The sequence below is a fragment of the Camelus ferus genome, chromosome 25 (assembly GCF_009834535.1).
Source record: "Camelus ferus isolate YT-003-E chromosome 25, BCGSAC_Cfer_1.0, whole genome shotgun sequence".
Classification (NCBI taxonomy): domain Eukaryota; kingdom Metazoa; phylum Chordata; class Mammalia; order Artiodactyla; family Camelidae; genus Camelus; species Camelus ferus.
Window position 1 is genome coordinate 30,548,501 of NC_045720.1, and position 13,280 is coordinate 30,561,780.

Genomic DNA, 13,280 nt, shown 5'->3' on the forward strand with positions numbered 1-13,280 from the left:
AAAGTTCTCTGACAGATGGGAACAATGAAGTTTTTTTTTCAGCTGGTAAACAACTATGAGAATGAAAAAGTAATTTGTAGAATAACAGTTTAAACTTTCCTTAGGTGTCATAACCCTGTTCCATGTTTCACCAGGAGGCCTAAATTGGGAACCAGGAGCTGCTGATGGAGGAGAGGGCAGAGCCCGCAGACCCTCAGCCCCTTGGACAACTCCTCACTCTCCAAGTGCCCTGGGAAGCAGCTCAGAGGACGTGATTCCGAGCAGGCCCCACAAGTGCACACACTTAAAATCAAATCCTTTTCCCCCTAAATACATAAAAAGTTGTTTTCATTGGTAAATCTATGAAAGCTATTTCATAGGTTCCCCCTCCCCCTTGTTTTAAATTTTGCCCCAGGGAGTTTTTCCTTTTCACTGTCTGAATCCTGCTACCACTAGCCTTATAATAAGGGCTCATGGAACACAAAACCACTTCCTAAAAAGCAAAGGTAATTTAATAAAAAACTGAAAAATAGGCTTCTTTAAAATGCAGGCAGTCTTCTCAAGGTTTCTGCTAATGACTGATTCCTAGTTTATACAGATTTAAACACATCCATATTTCAGTACGTTCACAAAAGCAAATCATGGTTTCTCTGGCATCAAAGAGGAGTTTGAGAATCACTGCTTTGGAGTAAAATCACCCCATGCCCCTATGCTGAGACTCACAGGCCAGATATCAGAAAAAACATCTAAGTAGGTCGGGCTCTAGAAAGGTCAGTAGTGACCAGCAGAGCCAGATTCCTTGGCCTAGAACACAGCCCTTAACTAAGGACACCTTACCTACACCGTCACCCACTTCCCTGCCTTCCCGGTAAGCAACCTTCTGCTCTCCTCCAGGACAAACCTCCATTCCAGCCTCCCTAGACAGTCTCATTTGTAATTTCCTCCTGGGTCTACACTAAAACACAACAAATTTTAGCAGGAAAATGTCTGCCACCTTAAACGATCTCAAATAGGGACAAAGTAAGTCCACTCTTTTGCAGTAGCCCTTCCTGAAGGGGTCCCAATTTTTAACTAAAGAGTCCTGAGCTCGCTCACTGAAGGGAGACCTAAGACAAGCCTGAGGGGAAATGTATTAGCAACAGACACTTGAGCTGAAAGGTGCTTCGCTGCAAATCACAAGGTGCCTGATAACCTGCAAATTCATGTGGTCTTGTTGTTAGTTATGGGCAGTGGTAAATGTTTAACAACTGGCTCTCCTAGGAAAAAGGCCCAGGTTTGTGGCGTCTGCGTATTTTCATGGTATTAGTACTCCAACCACGTCAGATTTCAATTAGCACCTTGACTTCCACCAACTCACAAAATCCTAAAACTGTAACAACTAGCTAGTGTGAGCTAGCAAAATGGTAGACGGGGTCTAGAGTCTGACGAAAGTGACTACAAATAGTATTTATTTTAAATCTGAACATGCAAAATTGGCAAAAAATGCAAGTGGCTCAAGGCCTTCTTTTTAAAACTGCAGGCACAGTTTAAACTAGCAAGTTTTTACCCCTATCAATTAATGAATAGTATCAATGGGAGAAAAAATTGTTCACCTTCTAATCAAGGTGTCCACGCATGTTACTGTCCAAACTAGGTCTTCTGAAAGTGAAAGGGGGTGTTATTAATAATTATACCCAGACTACAGGAGTACGCCAGTATGGTGAAGGTCAAACCAGGACATGTGACTTCTGCTTTTCTTAGATGCACTAATAGTAGCTTCTTTCCAAAGGGCTCCTGAAGCAGGCTTATTACTTAATGGTAAAAGAAGCCAAAACTTTTTATTCATATAAATACACTCATCCATCTGAGCATGTAACCTGTTGAGTACCATGGGTGACTACTGTGCTGGGCAGATGCAACACTGCGTAAAACATGATTCCTGACCTCATGGAGCTTAAAATCCAACGCAGCAGATGACACAAGTACCTACAGGTGTGACAGTGACAGTGCAGGAGCTACAGTCGTGTAGATCACCAGGGAGCCTGAGATGACCAGGAAGGCAGAGACCAGGGGCAGCTGAGCGAGGACTTCAGAAGCAAAAACGTGCAGAGGGCATTATATAGTGGACCAAATGGGAGTAGAAAGCTTGTCTGGGGGGCAGTATGGTGAAAGAGGAGCTTATAATTATCTGGAAGACCATACTAAGCCACTGAACGCTCCCTGAAACAGTCCGCACAAAATAACGCTTCAGGAAAAGTTACTCTGATGTCACAGTGGGTTGGAGGAAGCAGAGAGACTAGTTAGAAGTCCTGTAGAGTGAGAAGTACCCTAGTACTAGTTAGAAGTACTCTAACTAACCTCTCAGGGATTGATGTGAAAAAGATGTGATTGATTGATGTGAAAAGAGCATGAACTCAGGCGGTAGCAGGGGAAATAAAGAAAGTTTGCACAATTTTTTGTAATTGTCTTCATACATGTGAAAGAATTTATGACCTTTATGTATTTATCAATTCAAATCCCTTAAATGTCTAAAAAAAATCAGGCTCTTATGCAGAAAACTTTAGAAGGAATTAAATATTGTATTAATTACATCGAAATGATAATCTCGTGACAAACCTGAAACCAGGCAGTTTACCTGTTACAATCTTGAATGCAGCCACTGCAGTTTCCGTCTTTTATGTAACACGCTGCTCTGTTAGAATATAAGATACTTAGATCCTCTGCATTTCCACTTCCTAAAATCACATTTAATTAAACACAGTTAAAATCCGTTAGCAAAATCACCGGAATTACAAGACGACAGAGGCCTGCAGCGGCACCGCGGTCCTACACACGGCTGGTAACGCAGCTCCGAGCCGCCGCCTGGGCCCGCAATGGTCACAGAGGCCAAGCCCGTAGGGGCAGCTGCGAACGCGCCTCGCCCGGGCACATGCTGCGCGTTCCAAGATGCTGCTCGGGGAGGTCAAGTCGCACCCGCCCTGCCCGCGGTCACCAGGAAGGAACGTACAGAGGCGAGCGCCTGTCATTCGGGAGGTGGCCTGCGCCGGTCCCGCGGTGGCCCCTTTAGGTTCCGCGAGCCTCATCTCGAGGGCCTGGGACCCCGTGGGCGCAGCCCACTCACCTGCAGGCTCCAGCTGCGCGATCGCCGCCGAGTACTTGAGGGCCGCCTCGGCGAACTGCCCGGTTTTGAAGAGCTCATTGCCCTGGCTCTTCAGGCCGGCGGGGCCCACCGGGGCGGCGGGGGCTGCGGGGGCGGGCGGCGGCGCTCCGGGCCCGGGGAGCGCGGGGGACGCGGGGTCCTCGGCGCCCCGCACGCTGCCCGCCGTCGCCGGGGCCCGAGGTCCGCCCCGCTTGTCCGCACCGGCCCCCGGCGCCCGTCCCCGCCGCGGCGCGCCCTTCTCCGGCCGCTTGCCGCCCTGGCTCTTGCCGGTCAGCTTCTTCTGGATGTTGCCCATGGCGCTCGGCTCGGCGGCGTGCACGGCTCCCGCCGGCTCCGCGGCCTCTGCGGGAAGTGGATGCGGGAAGTGAGTGTTTGCATCATCGGGAGCAACTACCGCTGAGGCCGCGGGGGAGCCGGCGGGGGGCGGGTTCGCGGGGTCAGCCGGGCGGAGCGGGCCCGCCCCTTGGGCGGAACCCCGAGGTTCCCGCGCCGCCAGGGGCGAGTCCTCCCGGAAGGTTGACCGCCGAGGCCGCGCTCCGAGCCCCCGCGCCTTCCCCAGCTACGGACGGAAGCCAAATCCGGACTTAACTCTTCAGACGCTGAAAGAGCTTGGAACGTGAAAACCGGCATTTCAAAATCACTCCCTTCGTCAAAGCATACGTGTCGAAGGAGCTCTTAAAATACGTACTTTTCTTCCATTTACAATTTATGAATGAATGAAGGAAGTTACTAACACTTGAATACAATCCTGATACCCAAAGTTAGGAAATGCAAATCAAAACTATAAGCAGTTACCACTTTATACCCCCTTTCTTTATGTTAAAGGACTGGGAGTAAAAGATAATTTGAGGGGAAAAAAAGTCCATGTGATTTTTTTAGCCATTGAAAAGTCAATTTAGCAAAGAACTCACATAAAACAGGCACGTAATTTTTAGTTTAAAGTGAACCTTAAAAAGACAGGAAATTTTCCATTACAACGCCTTATTCAAATTAAAAAATTCCTTTGATCTTGACTGAAAGATTTCAGGTATTATCAGCTTTGGTAATTGATCATTGAATTGATTTGCTAGGGGGTAGGTGTGCAGCAGAAGTCTGAATATTTTCTATGAATAATTTCTTCGGCTATTTTCGTTTTAGAACTTCTATGATTAGGTACTGTTTACATGAATTGACTTTGAAGTATGAAAATGACGTATAAATATTTCATTGATGGGTGTCAGTATTTAAAACAAAGCAATTTATCTTTTCAAAGCACTAAATACAGACTTTTCAGCTTTCTCTTGTAACAAATTCTAATCTGATTTTTAAAACCACATAATCATAACTGACACTGAAAAAGAACTTGACAAAATCCATCACCCTTTCAGGATAAAAAACAGTAAGAAAATTAGGAACAGAAGTAAAATTTCTCAACATTATAAAGTAGATTTATGAAAAATGCAAAACTAGCATCATACTCAATAGTGAAATCCTGAAAGCTTTTCCCTGAAGCTAAGGGACAAGAGAAAGATGCTGTTTTCACTGAAGCTGCTCTGAATTGTACTGGAAGGTGTAGCCTGATCAATTAGGCAAGAAAAAGTAATTAAAGGAATCCATATTATAAAGGGAAAAGTAAAACTATCTCTATTTGTAGATGACATGATTATATAAAGATAGATTCCTTGGGATTATATATTTACAAAATTTGTTTATATATGAATTAACATACATTCCCAAAGAATACACACACACTCTACTACTAGAGCTAATAAGCAAATAGAGCAAAATTTCAGGTTACAAGATCAACATAGAAAAATGAGTTGTTTCTATACACTAGCATTGAACAATTCTAAAAGCAAACTACAGAAACAATTCCATTTACAATAGCCTCCAAAGGAATACAATATTTAGGAACAGATGTAATAAGGTGGTGAAAGACTTATACACTGGGTAAAGAAATTAAATAAATGGAAAGATATCTCTTGATCATGGATAAGAAGAATTAATGTTATCAAAATATCAGTACTATACAAAGCAATCTACAGATTCAGCATAATCTCTATCAATGATAAACTCCACAACCTTTTTGGCAGAAATGGAAAGGTTGATTCTCAAATTCATATGGAATTGCAAGGGGCCTACAATCACCAAAACAATCTTGAAAAAGAACAAAATCAAAGGACTTACACTTCTAATTTCAAAACTTACTGAAAGCTACAGCAATCAAAACAGTGTGGTACTGGATAAGGGCAGACATATAGATGAATGAAACAGAGTCCAGAAATAAACCTATACATCTACAGCCAACTGATTTTTTGGGGGGGGTTAAAATATGTTTTAATTTTTACCAAATGCAAATCAATGTAAGAGTACAATGAAACTTCTAAAAACCACACACGGACCATGTCAGTCAGGTTTCTTTCTTAAATTGACGTATCATTGACTTACAATATTATATAAGTTCCCCATGTACAACATAGTGATTCACAATTTTTAAAGGTTATAATCCATTTATAGTTCCTATAAAATATGGGCTAAATTCCTTGTGTTGTGCAATATATCCTTGTAGCTTATCTATTTTATACATAATAGTTTGTACCCTAGGTCTCCTACTCCTACCCTGCACCTCTCCCCTTTCCTCTCACCACTGAGAGCTAAAACCATAAAACTCTTAGAAGAAAACGTACGGGTAAATCTACATGACCCTGGATTTGACAATGGGTTTTTATATACGATGCATGGCATAAGCAATAAAAGAAAAAGCAGATAAATTAGACTTCATTAAAATTAAAAACTTTTAATCTGTAATGAAAAAGAATATGGAAAAAATATGTATATAGGTGTATAACTGAATCACTATGCTGTACACCAGAAATTAAAACATTGGAAATCAACTATACTTCAATAAAAAAAAAATTTTTAAATAAAATTAAAAACTTTCATGCATCAAAGGATATTATCAAGACAGTAAAACGACTGCACAGAATGGAAGAAATTCTGTGTAAATAATGTATCTGGTAAGGGTCTAATACCCAGAATATATAAAGAACACTTATAATGCAATAATAAAAAGACAAATAACCTAATTTTAAAATGAGAAAATTACTTGAATAAGCATTTCTCTACAGAAAATATACAAATGGTTAATAAATATGAAAATGATCAACATAATAAGTTACTAGGGAAATGCAAATCAAAACCATAAGGAGTTACAACTTTATACCCCCTAGGATGGCTATAATCAAAAAGGCAAACCATAACATGTATTTGCAAGGATGTGGAGAAATTGGAGTCTTTATATACTGCTGGTGGGAATATAAAATGAATAACAGTCTTACAGTTCTTCTAGAAGTTAAACAGAGTTACCATATAATCCAGTATTCCACTCCTAAGTATCTACCTAAGAAAGTTAAAAACATATATACACACACACCAAAATACTTGAACATGAAAGTTCATAGAAGCTATTCATAATAGCTAAAAAGTGGAAACAACCCAATTGTCCATCAACTGATTAATTGTTAAAGAAAATGTGGTATTATCCATGCAATAGAATATTATTTGTCCACAAATAGCAATGAAGTACTAAGACACCCATCTTAGTAATATTTTTTTGAACACATCTCCTCAGGCAAGGGAAACAAAAGGAAAACAAACAAATGGAGTTGTATCAAACTGAAAAGCGTTTTTTGCAAAGGAAAGAAAACTATGAAAAAAACAAAAAGACAACCTACTGAATGGGAGAAGATATTTATAAGTGATATATCTGATAAGGGATCAGTATCCAAAATATACAAAGAACACATACAACTCAATAGCAAAAAAACAAACTAGATTTAAAAATGGGCAGAAGATCTGAATAGACATTTTTCCAAAAAAGACATACAGATGGCCAACAGGCACATGAAAAGATGCTCATCATCACTAATCACCAGGGAAATGCAAAAACCACAATGACCTATCACCTCACAAATGTCAGAATGGCTATTATCAAAAAAAATAACAAGTGTTAACAAGAATATGGAGAACAGGTAACCCTCCTACACTGTTGGTGGGAATGTGAATTGGGGCAGCCATTATGGAAAACTGTATGGAGGCTCTTCAAATATTAAAAATAGAACCACCACAATACAGCAATTCCACTCCTGTGCATTTATCTGAAGAAAACAAAAACACTAATTAGAAAAGATATATACACCTCTATGTTCATTGCAGCTTTATTTACAATAGCTAAGATATGAAAGCAACCTAAATGTCCATCCGTAGATGAATGGATAAAGATGTGATACACACACACACACACACAATGGAATATTACCTATCTGTAAAAAAGAACACAATCTTGACATCTGCAACAACATGGGTAGATGTAGAAGGTATTACGTTAAGTGAAATAAGTCAGACAGAGAAATACAAATACTGTTTTCATTTATGTGTGGAATCTAAAAAACAAAATAAATGAACAGACATAGCCAAACAGAAACAGAGTCATAGATACAGAGAACAAATAGGTGGTTGCCAGAAGGGAGAGTATTGGGGGGAGGACAGATATAGGTGAAGGAGATTAAAAGGTGCAAACTTCCAGTCACAAAATAAATGAGTCACAGGTATGAAATGTACAGTGTAGGGAATATAGTCAATAATTATGTAATATCTTTATATGATGAAAGATGACTAGACTTATCATGATGATCATTTTGAAATGTATAGAAATATTGAATCATTATGTTGTGTACCAGGAACTAACATAGTGCTTTCAATTATACTTCAAAACAAACAAGCAAAAAAAAAAACAAACCAAACAAACTCAAAGAAACAGAGATTTGTGGTTACCAGAAGTGGGGAGTAGGGGGAGAGTGTATTGAATGAAGGTAGTCAAAAGGTACAAATTTCCAGTGATAAGATTAATAAGTACTAGGGATGTAATGTACAACATGATAAATATAATTAACACTGCTGTATGTTATATATAAAAGTTGCTAAGAGAAGAAATCCTAAGAGTTCCCATCACAAGGAAAAAAAAATTTTTCTATTTTTAAAGTTTTGTATCTGTACGAGTTGATGGATGTTCTGTAAACTTAATGTGGTAATCACTTCTTGATGTATGTAAGTCAAATCATAATGCTGTACACCTTAAAATTACACAGTGCAGTATATCAATTATATCTCAATAAAACTGAAGGGAAAAAAGGAATGGAGAACTGATACATGCTGCAACATGGATGAATCTTGAAAACATTAAGAAAAGTGATAGAAGCCAGACACAAAGGACCACATACTGTATGATTCCATTTGCAGGAGATATTCAGAACAGGCAAATTCATGAAGACAGAAAGTAGCTTAGTAGTTGCCAGGGGAAGGGAAGATAGGAATAACTGTTGATGGGCATGGGATTTCTTTCTGTGATGATAAAAATGTTCTGGAATTAGGCAGTAGTGATGGTCGTACAATCCTATGAGTTTACTAAAATCCATTGAATTTGTAAAGGATGAATTTTATGACATTTAAATACTTTTTTCCCCACGTTGGCCCATATGATGGGAGAAAAAAAGGATCTATATTTAATTTTCATTTTTTACCAATACATAGTTTATTGATGATTTAATTTCTTCAATAGTGATTTATCTGTTCATATACTTTGTTCTCTTTAACTTTTTCTTATTGTTTTGTAAAAGCTCTTCATATTATAAGATTATTAACTCCTTGCCATTTTCCTAATTTATTTGCCTTTTTTATGGCATCTTATTATACAAGTTTTTCATTTTTGCATAATCAAAATCATTTACCCTTCTCTTTATGATTTTGTCTCCTGTTTTAACTCTTAAAAATCCCCATACTCCCACCCTCCTGATCCCACCAATTCTAGGACAAGGTAAGTATTTATTTAGATTTTATTCTTCTGTTAATGACTTTAGTTTTCTTATATTCCATTTTTTAAGCGAGTAATAAGCAGCAACATTACAAGGGAGTCTAGACGTTAACTCTTTTCTCATGGCCACTTCCAAATGCTCTCTACGAGGGAAGGACAGCACAAAGAGAAGGCAAGTTTCTGGGAAAGCCCATGAACTCAGAACCCCAGTCTAATCAGCCTGGCAAATTGGCAGGTGTTTCTTCATACCAGTCCTTAGAAGGAAAGGTGAAGAACGTCTATCAATTGTCTAATCTCAGTACGTGACACAGAGTAGGTGCTCAGTAACTGTCAGCTGTTAAATTAAATCCCTTGGTTATGCTATACCTCAGTCTGCAAGAACCGGGCCTGGCCAACCCAAGGGGAGCCAGCGGGGGAGCGGCATTATCAGCTAAGGTTGGAACACACTAAATGTTGCATTTTCCCAAGGTCTTCAGGGCTTCCTGCATCATACCCCATAATGACTAAGAATTCTTTCTTGGAATCTGGTGGAAGAGGAACCACAAGCAAGGATTCCTACTTGATAACCTCACTCTGGGCTTTCACTTTATTTTCCTAAAAGTGACCTGGATTTCTCCTGTCTTGTCCAAGGCTCCAGGACCTCTTTTTACATGTCATTTAACAATAGAACTTAGTAGAGATGAACATAAGATAGTTTCATTGATCTTATCTTAAAAGGATGACTTCTGGGCTTCCAGCCATTTAATTTACCTAATCTTGATTTGCTTTCCTAATAAAAGGGAACTAACTGGTCTTAGAATTTACATTCTTTCTGTCCAGACATTTTTCTTTTCTGACTCTTACATATTTTTATATATTCCCTAAACTACAAAATAATTATTGGGGGGCATGAATAACAGGATCAGAAATGGTTCTCTTACAGCTCTGGCTGCTTGGAGATCTGGATGGGAATATTCTCTGTGGAACTTACCTTAGGGATAACCACCTAACTCAAGAGAGAAACAAATTAGTCTGTTAAGTGATATTACACTACATCAGTCCTGGCTCAGATTTATAATCATGGAAGTGTATTACTAATTTTTTGTGTATCTCTTTCCTTTTTATCTTTTCTGTTTATCTCTACTTATGAGAAAGGCATTTTAGGATGTTTTTTGAGATGTAATTGACATACAACATTGTATAAGTTTAAGGTGTACAATGTGGTGATTTGATACATGTATATATTGCAATAAGGTTACTTAACATATCCATCACTTCATATGACTACAATTTTTATGCAATAAGAATATTTAAGATTGACTCTCTTAGCAACAAGTATATAATACAGTATTAACTATAGTCACCATGCTGAATACTGAATCCCAGTACTTACTCACCATATAACTGGAAGTTTACACCCTTTGACCACCTTCTCCCCAATACTCTAACCCCTCTGCCCCTGGCAACCACTATTCTACTCTCTATTATGAATTTAGCCTTTTTAAGATTCCAAGTGAGATCCTATAGTATTTGTTTTTCTCTGTCTGACTTATTTCACTTAGCATAGTACCCTCAAGGTCCATCCATGTTGTTGCAAATGGCAGAATTTCCTTCTTTTTATGGCTGAATAATATCCCTGTGTGTGTGTGTGTGTGTGTGTCTATGTCACATTTTCTTTACTCATTCTTTGATGGACACTTAGGTTGTTTCCACGTCTTGGCTATTGGCAATAATGCTGCAATGAACATTGGATATCTCTTCAAGAAAGTGATCTCATTTCTTTTGGATATATACCCAGAAGTGAGATGGCTGTATCATATGGTAGTTCAATTTTTAATTTTTGAGGAAGCTCCATACTGTTTTTCATAGTGCCTATATTTCCACCAACAGCACACAAGAGTTCCCTTTTCTCAATATCTTTGCCAACATTTCTGATCTCTTGTCTTCTTGATGACAGCCATTCAAATAGGTGTGAGGTGTATCTCACTGTGGTTTTGATTCTGATCACTGATGATTAGTAATGTTGAGCATATTTTCATGTACCTGTAGGCTATATGAATATTTTCTTTGGAAAATGTCTATTCAGTTCCTCCGCCCATTTTTTAATAAAAATGATCTTACTAGTCTTTAAGTCATTTACTTCTCAACATAGATTCAACCTCTGATGAGTTCTTGGTAAAACATCAGTGAGCACAAGAGTGGATAACCACCAAGTTATATCTCTTTCTTTGACAGTGTAGCCCAGTGATGTTCAGCCTGTGTTTTATAAAACCTACACTTTCTTAGTTGACATCTAATAACTACTTTTAAGAGAGAGACTTTGGAATCTCAAAGATTTAGGGCCACACCCTAACCATATGACTTACAACTGCGCAAATGTGGTAAATAACCTTTCTAAGCTTCTACTGTCTAGTGTATAATGTATGAATAGTAGAGCTTCCTTGCAGATTAAGTGAAATAATCTATGTAAAGTGCTTTCATAGTTCATCAAATGTGCTAATTGTTCAAGATAAAAAAAAAAAGTAATGAGACGGACAATTCCTGTCAAGATAGAGTAAATATACTCTGTCTCTCACACTCAATACCATTGAAAATCTGGGCCAGAATTCTTGGAGAAGATACATGAGGACACTGAAAAGTAAATGGCAGCAGGCTGACTGGGGAAAGGAACTAGAATTTGAAATACTATTCAAACAGCAGTGAGTATCTCATTTTTCTTTTCTCTGATATCTTCTAGCCTGAATCAAAGGCAGTCTGAAACCCAGACTGTGCACTGGGTATGGACAGAAAGAGCTTCAGAAGATGCTATTATTTATCTAAAGCAAAAAAGATAGCTGGCTTCTTTGGGGAAGTTGCCTATTTCTTTTTTGTTTGTTTTGTTTTTCCATTGTCTCCAATCCCAGCCGCCAGGCAATCCTTCAGCTGCTGCAGTGGCAGTAAGCAGCCAAGGAGATACCTAAAACTTTGAGGGAGAGGAACTCTTATCTCTGGTTAGAGAAACTGTGGTCCCAAGAATGTCTCCACTGCTTTTTTTTTTTTCGCTTTCTCTCTGACCTCTTGCTGTTCAGTCCTGGAGGCACATACTCATGGGAATTGTACAGTAGGATGGGGAAATTAAAAGTGTGGTTTTCTAGCCAGAGGAAGAGGAAGGAAAACCTTTGGCAGCCAGAAAGAGTAGGGAGGAATCACAGAAAGGAGGGAACCCAAGAAAACAATTTCATAAAATTGTATCTGAAATAAGGTCACATTGCAGGTGATCCATATGCATAAATCTGACCCTAAACATAATATGAAAAAATTTTAGAAGTGAATTAAAGGGGAAACCATTGCCAAGACTCCAGCTGGTAACAGGGTGGTGCACAAGTGGGACAAGTCCAAATAGCACTGCAGAGGTTTTGAAACTAAATTGACATTAGAACCACAGTCCACAGAAGTCAGGCAGGAAAACTGTTACCCAAAACTTTTTAGTCAGGAAAAGGAAATGAGAAAAAAACAATTGCATGAAGATGAAATAACGTGCGACTAAAAAACCAATGGGTCAACAATAAAAATCAAAGAGAAAATTAAAGAATACCTTGAGACAAATGACAATGAGAGCACAACAACACAAAGTATATGGGATGCAGCAAAAGTAGTCCTAAGATAGAAGTTCACAGCAATAGAGGCCTTCCTCAAAAAACTAGAAAAAACCCTAACAATATAACCTACCACCTAAAAGAATTAGAAAAAGAAGAACAAACAAAACCTAAAGTCAGAAGAAGGAGAGAAATAATAGATGAGAGGGAAAATAAATAAAATAGAGATTTAAAAAATAGAAAAAAAATCAATAAAACCAAGAGCTGGTTTTTGAAAGGATAAACAAAATCAACAAACTTTTGGCCAGGCTCACCAAGAAGAAAAGAGAGAGAAACCAAGTAAACAAAAAAAGAAATGAAAGAGGATAAATTACAACCAACACCACAGAAATACAAAAAAAAACTGTAAGAGAATATTATGAACAACTATATGCCAACAAATGGGAAAACCTAGAAGAAATGGACAAGTTTCTAGAAACATACAGTCCACCAAAACTGAATCAAGAAGGAATAGATAATTTTTACAGACCACCACTAGAAGTGAAATAGAATCTGTAATGTAAAAAAAACCACAAAGCCTCCCTACAAACAAAAGTCCCGGACCAGATGGCTTCACCGGGGAAATCTATCAAATATACAAAGAAGAACTTATACTGATCCTTTTCAAACTCTTCCAAAAAACAAAAGAGGAAAGAACACTACCAAACTCATTCTATGAAGCCACCATCACCCTGATACCAAAACCATACATTACCAAGAA

General features: G+C 38.6%; 1 protein-coding gene across 3 annotated transcripts in view; it reads right to left on the minus strand.

The window, feature by feature from the left end:
- Positions 1 to 13,280, minus strand: part of SPAG1 (sperm associated antigen 1) — a 69,476-nt gene that overhangs the window by 22,769 nt on the left and 33,427 nt on the right. For all 3 annotated transcript variants that reach the window (XM_032468262.1, XM_032468261.1, XM_032468263.1), the window contains 2 exons: positions 3,080 to 3,460; positions 2,594 to 2,693 (listed from right to left, as the gene is read on the minus strand). In XM_032468262.1, the coding sequence (XP_032324153.1) occupies positions 2,594 to 2,693; positions 3,080 to 3,460 (481 nt within the window). The remainder of the gene's footprint in view (positions 1 to 2,593; positions 2,694 to 3,079; positions 3,461 to 13,280) is intronic.